Raw genomic sequence first — 15,727 nt, 5'->3', positions numbered from 1 at the left:
GAGCACCTGGGGAATCGGGAGGGCAGGAAAGGAACACAGAGAGAGTTGTGAAAGAAGCCAAAAATACCTGTGTGGTATTTTCAGGGTCTCCTGTCAAAGGCGAGGAAATGATGAATCTGACTCCATGTTCTTAGAAGGCTAGTTGATTATTTTAGGATATTATGTTATTAAAGAATACTAAACCAAACTATACTAAAGATTACAGAAAGGATACAGACAGAAAACTGGAAAGACACTAATGAAATCTTGTGACTCTCCCCAGTCTCAACACAGTTTGACTATGATTGGTCATTAAGTAAAAACAATTCACATGAAACCAATGAAGCAGTCACCTACCACATCCCAAAGCAGGAGAAGCAAATCAGATAATTATTGTGTACATATTTCTCTGAGGTTTCTCGGCTTCCCAGGAGAGGATCCTGGCAAAGGGATTTTTCCAGAAGATATGACAGTGACATACCTGGCTGGCAGCAGCACAGGGAAAATGAGAGTGGTGCCCGAGACTCGTTGTGCTTCCAGGGTGTGTCCCAGGACATGGCACACAGCATTCCCAGCCCAGAGGAATTCTGATCCAGGGGCTGGCTCCTCACAGCCAGCACCACACCGGCCCGCAAACTTGTTGTCGCATTTCTCTTCACAGAGAAAAGCAAGGCACAGTTCTTCCCAAGGATATTTCTGAGTTTCACATTCTCTGAACATCAGAGAGAGGAAAAACAGTTCTTACCATTTGCTGCGCCTGTGTTGCAGAACTAGAATTAGAGTAGAATGCACTGTGGAGATTGTTTGCCCAGAGTGATGGTGGTTTGTTTCCTTGGCCTGTCAGGACCAGGAGTGTGTGTGGGCAGTCACCAGATGAGTGCAGAGTTTGCAGAGCAGGTGCTTGGCAGATTCAGTTTAGATGTAACATAATGCAGTATAATAAAGTAATGAATTAGCCTTCTAATAAGATGAAGTCCTCCTCCTCATTCCTCCTTTGTCGGGTTGCCAGGCAGCAATAGAAACTCAGCGATCGTCCCTGAGAGCCTGAGCCAGAGGTCCTGGGGCGTGCCTGCAGTGCCCAGCAGTGGGGTTTGGGGTTTGGGGTGCAGGGCTGTGCCCCTGCGTGTCCCCAGGCGTTCATTGCCCGCTCCCTCCCTTGCAGTCCACGGTGATGGTGCTGCGGAACATGGTGGACCCCAAGGACATCGACGACGACCTGGAGGGAGAGGTGACGGAGGAGTGCGGCAAGTTCGGGGCCGTGAACAGGGTCATCATCTACCAGGAGAAGCAGGGCGAGGAGGAGGACGCCGAGATCATCGTCAAGATCTTCGTGGAGTTCTCCATGGCCTCAGAGACTCACAAGGCCATCCAGGCGCTCAACGGGCGCTGGTTCGCGGGCAGGAAGGTGGTGGCCGAGGTCTACGACCAGGAGAGGTTCGACAACAGCGACCTCTCGGCATGAACTGCGCCCCGGGGCTGATCCCAGCCCTGCTCCCAGGGCCTGGATCTGGGCATGGGCCCAGCTCTGATCCCAGGGCCTGGATCTGGGGCTGATCCCAGCCCTGCTCCCAGGGCCTGGATCTGGGGATGGGCCTGACTCTGATCCCAGGGCCTGGCTCGGGGGATGGGCCTGACTATGATCCCAGGGCCTGGATCTGGGAATGGGCCTGACTGATCCCAGGGCCTGGATCTGGGAATGGGCCTGACTGATCCCAGGGCCTGGATCTGGGAATGGGCCTGACTGATCCCAGGGCCTGGATCTGGGAATGGGCCTGACTGATCCCAGGGCCTGGATCTGGGAATGGGCCTGACTGATCCCAGGGCCTGGATCTGGGAATGGGCCTGACTCTGATCCCAGGGCTTGGCTGGGCTTGGCTCCTGGGAATTGGTCTATCTGTGATCCCAGGGCTCATCTGGTTGAGCTCAGATCCAGGGAATTGGCCCAGCTCTGGTCCCAGGGCTTGTCCAAGCTTAGATCCGGGGAAATGGTCCAACTGTGTTCCAAGGAATTGGCCAAGCTCGGATCCAGGGAATCAGCCCAGCTCTGTTCCAAGGAATTGGCCAAGCTCTACTCTGGGGACCGGCCCTGCCCCCTCTGCCTCCCAGGGTTTTTGTGTAAAGGACATTCCAGGACATTCCAGGGCGGGCACAGGGATCTGGGGTCTGGGGAGTTGAGATAAAAACGCAAACAAAGGCGGTGTCACTTGTGCGTGTGTGTGTGACAGGGCTGCCACCACCTCGGCCAGGCTGGCCCAGGGCTGGCACTGCACTGACACCTCCTCGGCCCAGTTTGGCCCCTCCTCAGCCCAGTTCGGCCCCTCCTCGGCCCAGTTTGGCCCCTCCTCGGCCCAGTTTGGTCCCTCCTCGGCCCAGTTCGGCCCCTCCTCGGCCCAGTTTGGTCCCTCCTCGGCCCAGTTTGGCACTCTGGGGAGCAGGGCTGGCCCACAGAGGTCCTGTGGGTGCCCCTGCCCAGCCCCGAGCTCCCTCCAGGATGGGCCCCAGGGGGTTGGGATGGAGCCAAGGGGGAGCTTGGGGAGGGGGATTCACCCTTGGGGGCTCCTGTCCTGGCACAGCAAGGAACGGGGTGCTGGGAGGGAGCCCTGATCCAGAGGAACTGCGCTGAGCCTGTGCTCAGGAATTCCACAGGTCTGGGATCCAGCAGGAGGCTGGAGGAAATGATCCTGTCACTTACGAAATGCCGATCTAAGCAGGATGATGTCCAGGGAACTGCAGCAGGGAATTCCGGGCGTTGCTGCCAGGCCTGGGCATGTCCTGCAGCAGAGCTGGGAGACTCAGCAGGGCTGGAATGGCGCAGCCTGGAGCACAGCCAGCAGCACGAGCTGCACAGCTGGCACGCTGGCATGCAGCTGGGGGCTGCGGCAGCTGGGCTCGGGAACGCTGTGTCTGCAGCAGCTGCGGTGTGGGATGCAGGGATTCGGGGATACAGGGATTTGGGATGCAGGGGTGTCTGCAGCAGCTGCGGTGTGGGATGCAGGGATTCGGGGATACAGGGATTTGGGGATACAGGGATTTGGGATGCAGGGATTTGGGGATGCTGTGTCTGCAGCAGCTGGGGTGTGGGATGCAGGGATTTGGGGATGCTGTGTCTGCAGCAGCTGGGGTTTGGGATGCAGGGATTTGGGGATGCAGGGATTCCCATTTGTGGCCATTGGGGCTGCACTGAGAGGGGTCTGGTGCTGATTTTGGTGCTGAATTGGGCTAAAATCAGACCAAATCCCCTACCCCGAACTGACAACTGAGGGTAAAACACCAGAGCTGGGCCTGGCTGTCATCACCTGACCCTGGGAATGTCCTGTCCCCCCTCAGACAGCGATTCCTCTCCCCTGTTCCTGCTTGGAATGAAATGCGTGTGAGGTTCCTCCCTCGGGAAGGGAATGCTTCCCAAGGATTCTCTTCAAGGCTGAGGGAAAGAGACGCTCCCACGAGTGTTTTTCTGGAGAATGACATCGAGCCCGGCTTCGGAACTGTCACTTTTTGCTGGCTTTGTCAGATTTATTTAATGGAATTGTTATGGAAGAATAGGTTAATAGAATTGTTTGCACCATGGCCTCGGTGGGCACAGCGGTCACAGCGGCTGTGGCAGCCTTGGAGCTGAGGGAGCCTTGGTGATGATGGTGGCCACGGCTGCCACAGTGGCCACAGAGACCTCGGTGACCTCGGTGGCCTAGAGCTCAGAGGATCCCGGTGGCCACTGCCAGGGCTGTGGTGGCCAGGAGGGGTCCTCCAAAGTGGAAGGGGTCCCTGGGGATGCTCCCACCTGGACAACAAAGAGGGGCAAAATGAGAGACCATGGGGGGAGTGAGGGGGTCGGGAACGGCCAAAATGGGGGTTCAGGGGTGGCAGGAGTGAAGGGGGCATGAGGGGACAGGTGACGGGGGGGAACGGGGGGTACAGGGGCCAGGGAGGTCAGGGGAGTCATGGTGGGCTTAGAGGTGGCAGCAGCCAGGGGCAGTCAGGGAGTGCCATGGGGGTCCTGGCCCACCCGTGTTCCACCCACAGGGCCCCTCCCCAGAGCACTGCCTTTACCAGAGAGGGACAGGGCTGGTACCCTGGGGGTCCCTGTCTGTGTCACTGTCACTGTCCCTTGTCCCCTGGCATGGGGGTCCCTGTCCCTGTCCCCTCCCAGAAGTGGGGGTCCCTGTCCCTGTGCCCTGGCGTGGGGGTTCTGTCCCTGTCCCCAGAAGTGGGGGTCCCTGTCCCTGTGCCCTGACATGGGGTCCCTGTCCCTGTCCCCTCCCAGAAGTGGGGGTCCCTATCCCTGTGCCCTGGCATGGGGATCCCTGTCCCTGTGCCCTGGCATGGGGGTCCCTATCCCCAGAAGTGGGGGTCCCTATCCCTGTGCCCTGGCGTGGGGGTCCCTGTCCCTGTGCTCACAACGAGTCTCCCCAGACTTGGTGTCTGCACCCAGGGTATCCCTGTCCCCCCACACACAGTGGGTGTCCCTGTCCCAGTCCCCAGCGAGTGTCCCTGTCCCCTCTGCCTTATCATGGGTGTCCCCATGGCCACCCTGGGTGTCCCCATCTCCCCAGGCTGTCCCCTGTGCTGTCACCTCGCAGCCACTCGCAGTTGTAGTTGCTGAAGGTCCCGGTGGAGCGGAGCTGGAGCTGTGTCTTGTCCCGTTCCCGGGTGACTTGGGTGACCTTGAAGGTCTCGAAGGGCGGGATCAGCACCACCGGCTCTCCCGGATGTTTGGTGAAAAACTGGATTTCCAGGCCGTGGCACGTGTGCACCTCGGCCAGCATGACATTGGAGCACTCCCCCGTTGGTTTGCTCAGGAACGCCGCCATGAACTGACCGAGCCGGATGGTGTCACCGCGCTGCACGTCGAACTGGACCCCACACGCCCACAGGAACGCCTCGAGACACCGCCCTGTCTGAGCGTCCTATTTTTTTAAAGAAAGGAATGAGGAACTCCCACTGAGACAGCAGCCACAGGACACCTCAACCTTTCAGAGAAAAATAATTTATTGCCCCTTTATCAGAAAAAACTTCTTCCCTGAAGACACTGGCAGGATTCAGAGGAAATTGTTGACACTGACCAGCCAGAATCCTTTGTTTGAATGGAATTCAAGCATCATGTATGAGGTGTATGAATATGCAATGGGCTGTTGCTTTTAAGGGTTAATCCTCTGTTAATGTGTGTCCTTTTTCGGGCTTATTTTGCCCAGAAAGAGGTACCCAGACTGTCCATAACTCTTTGTTTTCATTGTCTCATATTGTCCTAATCTCAATTGTCCAAATTTCTATTGCTCTAATTACATTACTATTTTTATAAGCATTTTATTGCGATGAAACTTTTAACATTTTAAAGAAGAAGCGATTGGCGTTTTTCACAGGTGTGCCCCTGTCCCTGCACCTGTGCACCCCCTGTGCTGTCAGGAACACAAAATCACAGAATTGTTAAATCCAAGAGCTCGGGGTGTCAGGGGTGCAGACCCAAACCGGGATTGTGAAAAACACCAAACACTTGCTTTTAATTTTTTTTAAAGTTTTATTGCAATAAAATGGTTATAAAAATAGTAAGTAATTAGAGTAATAAAAATTTGGACAATTGAGATTAGGACAATATGAAACAATAAAAACAAAGAGTTACAGACGGTCCGGGTACCTTTTCTAGGTGAAATAAGCCCGAAAAAGGACACACATTAACAGAGGATTAACCCTTAAAAGCAACAGCCCATTGCATATTCATACACCTCATACATGATGCATGAATTCCATTCAAACAAAGGATTCTGGCTGGTCAGTGTCAACAATTTCCTCTGAATCCTGGCAGCGTCTGAGCAAGATGGGAAAAACTCAATAAGAGAGCAATAAATTCTTTTTCTCTGAAAGTTTTAGGTGTCCTGTGGCTGCTGTCTCAGTGCGAGTCCTTTTTTTTTAAAAAAAGTATCTTACATGGCACAGTTTCTATTTTAGCATTATGTTATAACCTAAAACTATATTTAACACACTACTTAAGAAAATTAATTCAGCATAACTTTCTAACATAACACATGTAATATTCATTTTAATATTTGCAAAAAGCCAATAATAAAATACACATTTTTCACAAGGATGAACACGTTTTTATACCCTTATCGTTATATAACTACATATTAATTATTAAACATATTGTTCTATTGAATACATTGATTTCATCCAAGCATGGATTTTTGTAATTCCCATCAAATTCCCCAAATTCTCATGATTCTTGTTGCGATTAAACAATAATTATATCCAATTACCAAACAATCATTGCATCTAATGATATCATTTATCATTAAGTGATTACACAGGCGCAGCCTCACGTTTTCCCAGGGCCTGCCAGGCCTATCCTTCCTTTCCAACTCCCCTGATATTCCATGATTTTAGAAGCATTTTATCCCTGTGCTATCCCTGCCAGCTCCTCAGCTCTGTTTGGGGATGTTCCCCCGGGATCCTTCACCCTTTGGATGCGGGCTGAGTCAGGCTGGGGTGATTTTAGCTTTAGGTTGGCCAGTGTTTGATTTTTGTCTCTGTGCTTTAACCCCTGAGTGAGCTTTGCCCACGAACCTCGTGGTGGTTTTGCTTTTATTCCAAACCTCCTTTTGCTGATGCCTTTGCTGGTGGTTCTTTTAAGTGGCCTCAAGCCTCTCACGTGCCACAAAATGTTAAATTGCAAAATAAAACCAGTAAACTGTGGCAGTGCCAGCGGTTCACATCTGGGAGTATGTCACCACATGCTGGAAAGTTGAATTGTTTTTGTAAATTGTCTCTTTTCGCTATTGGGGGTTTAAAATTTCAGCCATAAGGGAATTCCTGAGTTGTGATAGAGATAAAATGACATTCCCAAGGGCTGTGGATGCAGCTGATCCTGGCCCTCAGCAGGGCAGGGAGCTCTGTGTGGGATCAAGCAACAGTGAGAGGAAAATGTTTGGAATTTGCCTGATTTAGTGCAGATTTTAAAATCTGTGCAGGTTTTTTGTGAAGCGTGAGAAGGATTCGTCAGCTGTGCTGCTGAGCTTTAGTTCTTCATTGCAGCTGGGCAAACTTAAAAAAACTTTAAACCTTAAACTCTAAGTTTTCCACCACGTGATACTGCACACTTCTATTCAAATTACACATCCTCTGTTCTAATTCTTCTATTCAAATTACACAAATTACAGCTGGGGTAACAAAGGCTGTGGCCAAAGGAGTTGTGGAATCACCTGGTCTCTATCTTTTAAATATTTTAAATTACTGGCATTTAAATATTTTAAGTTACTGGAAGTTTTGTCAGCTGGCAGAGCCTGGTTTTCCCTGAAAAACACTTGGCAGAGGTGTTATTTCAGTGAAAGAGCTTTGAGAAAACACAGTTCCAGAGTTTTTCATCACTGCAAGTGAAATATTCCAAGCTGATGATTCCAGCTCGTGTTCCTGGCAGGATGGAGTGAGGGATGCTGGAATGCTGTGTGTGCAGCAGCTGGGGTTTGGGATGCAGGGATCTGGGGATGCTGGGATTTTGGGACTGAAGGGATTTTGGGATGCTGGGATTTGTGATGCTGTGTCTGCAACAGCCGGGGTTTGGGGATGCAGGGATTTTGGGGTGCAGGAATTTGGGGTGCAGGGATTTTGGGATGCTGGAGTTTTGGGATACCATGTCTACAGCAGCTGGGCTTTGGGATGCTGGGATTTGGGGATGTGTAGAGAGAAGTGTAGAGAGTATTGTCCAGTCTCCCTTCTCCGACAGGGATGCTGGGATTTGGGGATGCAGGGATTTTGGGATGCTGGGATTTGAGGATGCTGAAATTTGGGGATGCTGTGCCTACAGCAGCTGGTGTTTGGAATGCTGGGGTTTGGGATGCAGGGATTTTGACACGCAGGGATTTGGGGATGCAGGGATTTGGGGATGCTGGGTTGGGGGGATGCAGGGATTTTGGGATTCTGAAATTTGGGGATGCAGGGATTTTGGGATGCTGGGATTTGAGGATGCCATGCTCCAGAGTCCTTCACCTGCAGCCAAACCCAGGGGTGGCTGAAATCACCTCAGTTTATAGCCGTGGGTGTTGTTTTAGGGGGTTTTTTTGTGTGTGTGAGTTGATTCCCAGGCTTGTCCCTGGCAGTTGCGTGGGGAGTGAGCAGGGAAGCCTCTGTTGGTCCGACAATTCACTCCTGGAGCTCAGCTGGAGCCTGGAGCAGAGCTCCAGCTCGATCCCTCCTGTTCCCAATGGCACCAGAGCTCCCGGGGATGGTCCCTGGCACCTCCCTCCTGCAGAGCCCCAGAGCTGCTGCTCTGAAAACCATCATTTCATGGAATTCTGGAAAAGCCCTCTCCATTTCACCCCAGTGCCGTGGGCAGGGACACCTTCCACCACAGGCTGCTCCAAGCCCCATCCAACCCTGGCCTTGAGCCCTTCCAGGGCCGGGGCAGCTCCCTCCTCCCTGGAGCTGAAGGAGAACATCCGTATGGATCTAGCCCATAAATATATTTGATGGATCCTTGCGACAAGAGCTCAAAGCCGTCAGTGCTCCCACTGGCAGAAGGATTTGGTCGCTTCCCTGCTTGGCTCCTGCAGGTCAGGGCTAGGTGCTTTGGGGTGCTTTGGGGTGCTTTGGGTGCTTTGGGGTGGTTCAGGGTGCTTTGGGGTGCTTTGGGCTGCTTTGGGGTGCTTTGGGGTGGTCTGGGGTGCTTTGGGGTGCTTTGGGTGGTTTGGGCTGCTTTGGGCTGCTTTGGGCTGCTTTGGGCTTTGGGGTGCTTTGGGCTGCTTTGGGGTGCTTTGGGGTGCCTCGGGGTGCGCTTTGGGCTGCTTTGGGTGGTTCGGGGTGCTTTGGGCTGCTTTGGGGTGCGCTTTGGGCGGGTGCTTTGGGATGCTTTGGGCTCTTCCCTGCTCCCCGCACTGCAGCTTTAGGGTGCTTTGGGGTGCTTTGGGGTGCTCTGGGGTGCTTTGGGTGGTTCGGGGTGCTTTGGGGTGCTCTGGGGTGCGCTTTGGGCTGCTTTGGGTGGTTCGGGGTGCTTTGGGTGGTTCGGGGTGCTTTGGGGTGCTCTGGGGTGCGCTTTGGGCTGCTTTGGGTGGTTCGGGGTGCTTTGGGTGGTTCGGGGTGCTCTGGGGTGCTCTGGGTGCTCTGGGTGCTCTGGCTGGTTCGGGGTCAGTGGCCCACCCTGGCGGGCAGGCAGGGCAGGCTGTCCCTGCGGCGGCGCGCTGGCGTGAGCTGGGCACAGCGGTTCTCCCGGAGCAGCTGCTCCTGCTGGTCCCGCAGCCGGGTCCTGGCGTCCCTGAGGAGCTGGCAGTGCTGGAGGAGCCCCAGCAGCTCGTGGCGCAGGAGCCTGTTCTCGGCCTTCACCTGCTCCACGTGCTGGATCAGAGCCTGCAGCGCCACCTCCTCCGCCCCCCAGGTGAGCTGCTGCATCCTCTGCTGGAACTCCTGCTCGCACTCGGCCTTCTCCTGCAGGAACCTGCTCCTGACGGCGTGGGTCTCCTCAGCACAGCGGATCCTGGTCACCCGCAGCTCCTTCTCCAGCGCCTTCACCCTCTGCTCCGCCTGCACCTTCTGCTCCTTGCAGGGCTCCAGCTGCTCCAGCTCCGCGTCCAGGCGCGAGGCCTCGGCCTCCGTGTCCCGCAGGGCGCTCCGCACCTCCTGCTCCTTGCCGGCGTAGCGCGGCACCAGCTCCTCCTTCTGCGCCTGGATTCGGGCCAGGTCTCGGCAGTTCTGCTCGTTCAGGGTGATGACCATGCCCGGCGGGTCCTGGCTGAGCTTTGCTCCGCAGCTCAGGTAAGACTGGCTCTGCTCCTGGATGCGCTGGGCTTCCTTCTCCAGGTGTCTGCTGCCCTGCAGGAGCTGCTCCGCCCTTCCCAGGTAGGTGTCCAGGTGCTGTGTGAGGATCCTGCATTCTCCCTGCAGGTACAGCTTCCTCTCCCGGACAGGGTCCTCTGTGTCGCTGCTTTCCTGGGGTGCCTCTTCATCCTTGCTCTTCTTTGTTTTGGATGCCATATCCCAATCAAACTGGAAAACTGAAACAGAAGAAAAAACACCAGCTCAGAGTGAAGGTTTTTGCCCCAGTACTGCCCTTGAGTTTCCAACTGGTTCCTCCAGCAGCTCCAATGTTTGACCCAAAACTGTTTGGTGCCATTCCTGGATTTGCGTTTCCCATCCCGATTTGCCTCAGGAGAGAAACAAAAACGCACATTTTTAAATATTACTCTTTTTTTTTGCCACATGGTGTTGGGATATTCCTGCAGTTTGGAGGAAAAGTGCAATTCTGCCCCATTCCTCCCTCACTGATTCCAGTGTTTAAAGAGGCAGCTGCATCCCAAACCAGTACCTCCTGTCCAGTACCTCACATCCCAATTTCAGGAGATTCTATTTAAAAAAAAATTTTTTTCAGCATTAATTTAATGAGATTCAGGTTTTTAAACACTTTCTAAGCATTAATTTCAGGATTGGCTGAATTTCTGAACTATTTATTCCAGTGTAGAATGCTGGAATTCAGGATTTAAGCTGGAGTCTGACAAGTCTGATGGTTTTAGCGAATATTTGTAATTACAAATTCTCTCATTTCCTAATACAACTCATACAAATTCCTAAGGAAAAAAAATGCAAAGTTCCAGAAGATGGGTGAAAAACAGAATGAATCCAGCAAAATCCCAGCCCAGGCTGCAGTGATGTAGGGAATTTTGGGGGGTTGGTGCAGGGGATGTGTGAGCATCAGAGAATTCCCACATCCCCATGGGAAAAGGACAAAGTTGGGATTATAAAATGTGGTAATTTAGGGCACTGACCTCCCCTGCTGCCAGGTTTTCCCGGGTCCCACGGCTCCCAGCTTGCTGCTGGCTGGCTCTGTGTGTTTGAGCCGTGTCCATGGAGATGAGCTGAGGTCACAGGGGAGGGATGCAGGGGGCCCTGCAGGGGGATCCCATCCCCAGCCGGGTTCCATGGTGGGGTTTGATCCCCAGGGATGATCCAGGGGGATCCCCCCAGCCGGGTTCCATGGTGGGGTTTGATCCCCAGGGATGATCCAGCAGGATCCCATCCCCAGCCGGGTTCCACAGTGGGGTTTGATCCCCAGGGAAGCTCCAGCAGGATCCCATCCCAGCCGGGTTCCACAGTGGGGTTTGATCCCCAGGGATGATCCAGGGGGATCCCATCCCCAGCCAGGTTCCACAGTGGGGTTTGATCCCCAGGGAAGCTCCAGGGAGATCCCATCCCCAGCCGGGTTCCAGAGTGGGGTTTGATCCCCAGGGATGATCCAGGGGATCCCACAGATCCCACGAACGCCACAGATCCCATGGATCCCACACATCCCACGGATCCCATGGACCCCACAGATCCCACAGATTCCAGGGATCCCACTGATCCCATGGACCCCACAGATCCCATGGACACCATGGATTCCAGTGATCCCACAGATCCCACGAACGCCACAGATCCCATGGATCCCACACATCCCACGGATCCCATGGACCCCACAGATCCCACAGATTCCAGGGATCCCACTGATCCCATGGACCCCACAGATCCCATGGACACCATGGATTCCAGTGATCCCACAGATCCCACGAACGCCACAGATCCCATGGATCCCACACATCCCACGGATCCCATGGACCCCACAGATCCCACAGATTCCAGGGATCCCACTGATCCCATGGACCCCACAGATCCCATGGACACCATGGATTCCAGTGATCCCACAGATCCCACGAACGCCACAGATCCCATGGATCCCACACATCCCACGGATCCCATGGACCCCACAGATCCCACAGATTCCAGGGATCCCACTGATCCCATGGACCCCACAGATCCCATGGACACCATGGATTCCAGTGATCCCACAGATCCCACGAACGCCACAGATCCCATGGATCCCACACATCCCACGGATCCCATGGACCCCACAGATCCCACAGATTCCAGGGATCCCACTGATCCCATGGACCCCACAGATCCCATGGACACCATGGATTCCAGTGATCCCACAGATCCCACGAACGCCACAGATCCCATGGATCCCACACATCCCACGGATCCCATGGACCCCACAGATCCCACAGATTCCAGGGATCCCACTGATCCCATGGACCCCACAGATCCCATGGACACCATGGATTCCAGTGATCCCACAGATCCCACGAACGCCACAGATCCCATGGATCCCACACATCCCACGGATCCCATGGACCCCACAGATCCCACAGATTCCAGGGATCCCACTGATCCCATGGACCCCACAGATCCCATGGACACCATGGATTCCAGTGATCCCACAGATCCCACGAACGCCACAGATCCCATGGATCCCACACATCCCACGGATCCCATGGACCCCACAGATCCCACAGATTCCAGGGATCCCACTGATCCCATGGACCCCACAGATCCCATGGACACCATGGATTCCAGTGATCCCACAGATCCCACGAACGCCACAGATCCCATGGATCCCACACATCCCACGGATCCCATGGACCCCACAGATCCCACAGATTCCAGGGATCCCACTGATCCCATGGACCCCACAGATCCCATGGACACCATGGATTCCAGTGATCCCACAGATCCCACGAACGCCACAGATCCCATGGATCCCACACATCCCACGGATCCCATGGACCCCACAGATCCCACAGATTCCAGGGATCCCACTGATCCCATGGACCCCACAGATCCCATGGACACCATGGATTCCAGTGATCCCACAGATCCCACGAACGCCACAGATCCCATGGATCCCACACATCCCACGGATCCCATGGACCCCACAGATCCCACAGATTCCAGGGATCCCACTGATCCCATGGACCCCACAGATCCCATGGACACCATGGATTCCAGTGATCCCACAGATCCCACGAACGCCACAGATCCCATGGATCCCACACATCCCACGGATCCCATGGACCCCACAGATCCCACAGATTCCAGGGATCCCACTGATCCCATGGACCCCACAGATCCCATGGACACCATGGATTCCAGTGATCCCACAGATCCCACGAACGCCACAGATCCCATGGATCCCACACATCCCACGGATCCCATGGACCCCACAGATCCCACAGATTCCAGGGATCCCACTGATCCCATGGACCCCACAGATCCCATGGACACCATGGATTCCAGTGATCCCACAGATCCCACGAACGCCACAGATCCCATGGATCCCACACATCCCACGGATCCCATGGACCCCACAGATCCCACAGATTCCAGGGATCCCACTGATCCCATGGACCCCACAGATCCCATGGACACCATGGATTCCAGTGATCCCACAGATCCCACGAACGCCACAGATCCCATGGATCCCACACATCCCACGGATCCCATGGACCCCACAGATCCCACAGATTCCAGGGATCCCACTGATCCCATGGACCCCACAGATCCCATGGACACCATGGATTCCAGTGATCCCACAGATCCCACGAACGCCACAGATCCCATGGATCCCACACATCCCACGGATCCCATGGACCCCACAGATCCCACAGATTCCAGGGATCCCACTGATCCCATGGACCCCACAGATCCCATGGACACCATGGATTCCAGTGATCCCACAGATCCCACGAACGCCACAGATCCCATGGATCCCACACATCCCACGGATCCCATGGACCCCACAGATCCCACAGATTCCAGGGATCCCACTGATCCCATGGACCCCACAGATCCCATGGACACCATGGATTCCAGTGATCCCACAGATCCCACGAACGCCACAGATCCCATGGATCCCACACATCCCACGGATCCCATGGACCCCACAGATCCCACAGATTCCAGGGATCCCACTGATCCCATGGACCCCACAGATCCCATGGACACCATGGATTCCAGTGATCCCACAGATCCCACGAACGCCACAGATCCCATGGATCCCACACATCCCACGGATCCCATGGACCCCACAGATCCCACAGATTCCAGGGATCCCACTGATCCCATGGACCCCACAGATCCCATGGACACCATGGATTCCAGTGATCCCAGGGATCCCACAGATCCTGTGAATCCCACTGATCCCACAGATCCCACTGATCCCATGGATCCCACAGATCCCACGGATACCATGGATTCCAGTGATCCCAGGGATCCCACGGACCCCACAGATCCCATGGATCCCACACATCCCAGGGATCCCGTGGATCCCACAGATCCCAGGGATCCCACAAATCCCAGGGATCCCACAGACCCCACAGATCCCACAGACCCCACAGATCCCACAGACCCCACAGATCCCATGGACCCCATGGACCCCAGAGACCCCACTGATCCCAGGGATCCCACGGATCCCACAGACCCCACAGATCCCACAGACCCCACAGATCCCATAGATCCCAGGGATTCCACAGATCCCACGGATCCCACCGCCCCATGGACCCCAGAGACCCCACTGATCCCAGGGATCCCACGGATCCCACAGACCCCACAGATCCCACAGACCCCACAGATCCCATAGATCCCAGGGATTCCACAGATCCCACGGATCCCACCGATCCCAGGGATCCCACAGATCAAGGTCCCTCAGCTGGCTCTCCAAACCTTCAGCTTCTCCTGGATGCCAGCTCCAGGGCAGCGTGCTGGACTGAGTTTAGCAGGCTTTATGGAATTCATGTACCTGGAACAGTTAAGGATTATTTCATTATTTATTGTTTTATTTCTTTGAAAACCTGGGGAACTGGATGTGTGGAAAGGTGGATGTTGAAATAAAAAGAAGCTGTTTCAACTTTCATAGAGAAGGTGGCAAAAAATCTGCAGGAATAAAGAGGAGTTTTGTTGTAACAAGAGGTGGGAAATGGGGAAATTAAGCTAAAAGTGGTAGGAAAAAAAAGGACGGAAGAAGCAGGCAGAATGTGGCAAAAAGCTGAGATGGATTTCTCGTTCCATATCACCAGGGGATCCCAGGATGGTGCTGGGGTGGAGGGACTTTAAAGCTCACCTCGTTCTACTCTGTGCCATGGCAGGGACAATTCCCACTGTCCCAGGCTGCTCCAAGCTCATCCAGCCTGGCCTTGGGCACTGCCAGGGACCCAGGGGCAGCCACAGCTGCTCTGGGCACCCTGTGCCAGGGCTGCCCACCCTGCCAGGGAACAATTCCTGCCCGAATCCCACCCATCCCTGCCCTCTGGCAGTGGGCAACCATTCCCCCTGTGCTGTCACTGCAGGCCTGGCTCCAAAGTCACCAGAGCAGGATCAGGTGGAGAAAAAGGGAAAGGAAATTCATGGATTGAGTAAGAACCGTTTTCATAATTGGAAAGAAAAGTATGGGAAGGGAGGAAAAAATACCCAAAAAGAGAAGAAAATCCCCAGTGTGCCCCTCCCTCCCCAGGCCACAAAGCTACACACTGATACCCCACCATGGCTCAGGGAGAGGGTCCAGGCCTTGGACAGTGTCCAGGGCTTGTCCAGGGCTTGTCCAGTGTCCAGGGCTTGTCCAGTGTCCACAGGGCTTGTCCAGTGTCCAGAGCTTGTCCAGTGTCCAGGGCTTGTCCAGTGTCCAGAGCTTGGACAGTGGCCAGAGCTTGTCCAGTGTCCACAGGGCCTGTCCAGTGTCCAGGGCTTGTCCAGTGTCCAGGGCTTGTCCAGTGTCCACAGGGCCTGTCCAGTGTCCAGGGCCTGTCCAGTGTCCACAGGGCCTGTCCGGTGTCCAGGGCCTGTCCAGTGTCCAGGGCATGTCCAGTGTCCACAGGGCCTGTCCAGTGTCCAGAGCTTGGACAGTGTCCACCGGTGGTGCTCTGTGTGTAGCCAGCCAGTTGTGGTGACACCAGCGGCTCCATCCCTG

General features: G+C 54.7%; 3 protein-coding genes across 6 annotated transcripts in view; 1 reads left to right on the top strand and 2 right to left on the bottom strand.

Moving 5' to 3' along the window:
* PUF60 (poly(U) binding splicing factor 60) overlaps positions 1 to 2,173 on the top strand; it is a 30,117-nt gene extending 27,944 nt beyond the window's left edge. For all 4 annotated transcript variants that reach the window (XM_041472244.1, XM_041472245.1, XM_041472246.1 and 1 more), the window contains one exon: positions 1,142 to 2,173. In XM_041472244.1, the coding sequence (XP_041328178.1) occupies positions 1,142 to 1,441 (300 nt within the window). In that variant the 3' untranslated portion in view covers positions 1,442 to 2,173. The remainder of the gene's footprint in view (positions 1 to 1,141) is intronic.
* A 1,284-nt stretch (positions 2,174 to 3,457) lies between these two features.
* LOC121356139 (erythroblast NAD(P)(+)--arginine ADP-ribosyltransferase-like) lies at positions 3,458 to 4,878 on the bottom strand. The gene is made up of 2 exons (XM_041472243.1): positions 4,550 to 4,878; positions 3,458 to 3,757 (listed from the first exon to the last, which is right to left on the bottom strand). The coding sequence occupies exons 1-2, from the start codon at positions 4,785 to 4,787 to the stop codon at positions 3,672 to 3,674; spliced, it is 324 nt and encodes a 107-aa protein (XP_041328177.1). The 5' UTR covers positions 4,788 to 4,878; the 3' UTR covers positions 3,458 to 3,671.
* Positions 4,879 to 9,048: 4,170 nt separating this feature from the next.
* CCDC166 (coiled-coil domain containing 166) lies at positions 9,049 to 9,947 on the bottom strand. The gene has a single exon (XM_041472242.1). It carries the CDS (start codon positions 9,928 to 9,930, stop codon positions 9,088 to 9,090), a length of 843 nt encoding a protein of 280 aa, XP_041328176.1. The 5' UTR covers positions 9,931 to 9,947; the 3' UTR covers positions 9,049 to 9,087.
* Between the last annotated feature and the right edge of the window lie 5,780 nt (positions 9,948 to 15,727).

This window comes from Pyrgilauda ruficollis, unplaced genomic scaffold, assembly GCF_017590135.1.
Source record: "Pyrgilauda ruficollis isolate IOZ18807 unplaced genomic scaffold, ASM1759013v1 scaffold287, whole genome shotgun sequence".
NCBI classification, from domain to species: Eukaryota; Metazoa; Chordata; class Aves; order Passeriformes; family Passeridae; genus Pyrgilauda; species Pyrgilauda ruficollis.
Note: the sequence above shows the minus strand (reverse complement) of the source record. Positions and strands in the feature narration are given on the sequence as shown.

Excerpts from the sequence above, each read along its gene's own strand:
- CCDC166 (XM_041472242.1), bottom strand. The coding sequence starts at position 9,930 with ATGGCATCCAAAACAAAGAAGAGCAAGGATGAAGAGGCACCCCAGGAA.
- LOC121356139 (XM_041472243.1), bottom strand. The coding sequence starts at position 4,787 with ATGGCGGCGTTCCTGAGCAAACCAACGGGGGAGTGCTCCAATGTCATG. Across the intron at positions 3,758-4,549 it reads CAACTGCGAGTGGCTGCGAG|GTGGGAGCATCCCCAGGGAC; the intron begins GTGACAGCACAG and ends TTTGTTGTCCAG.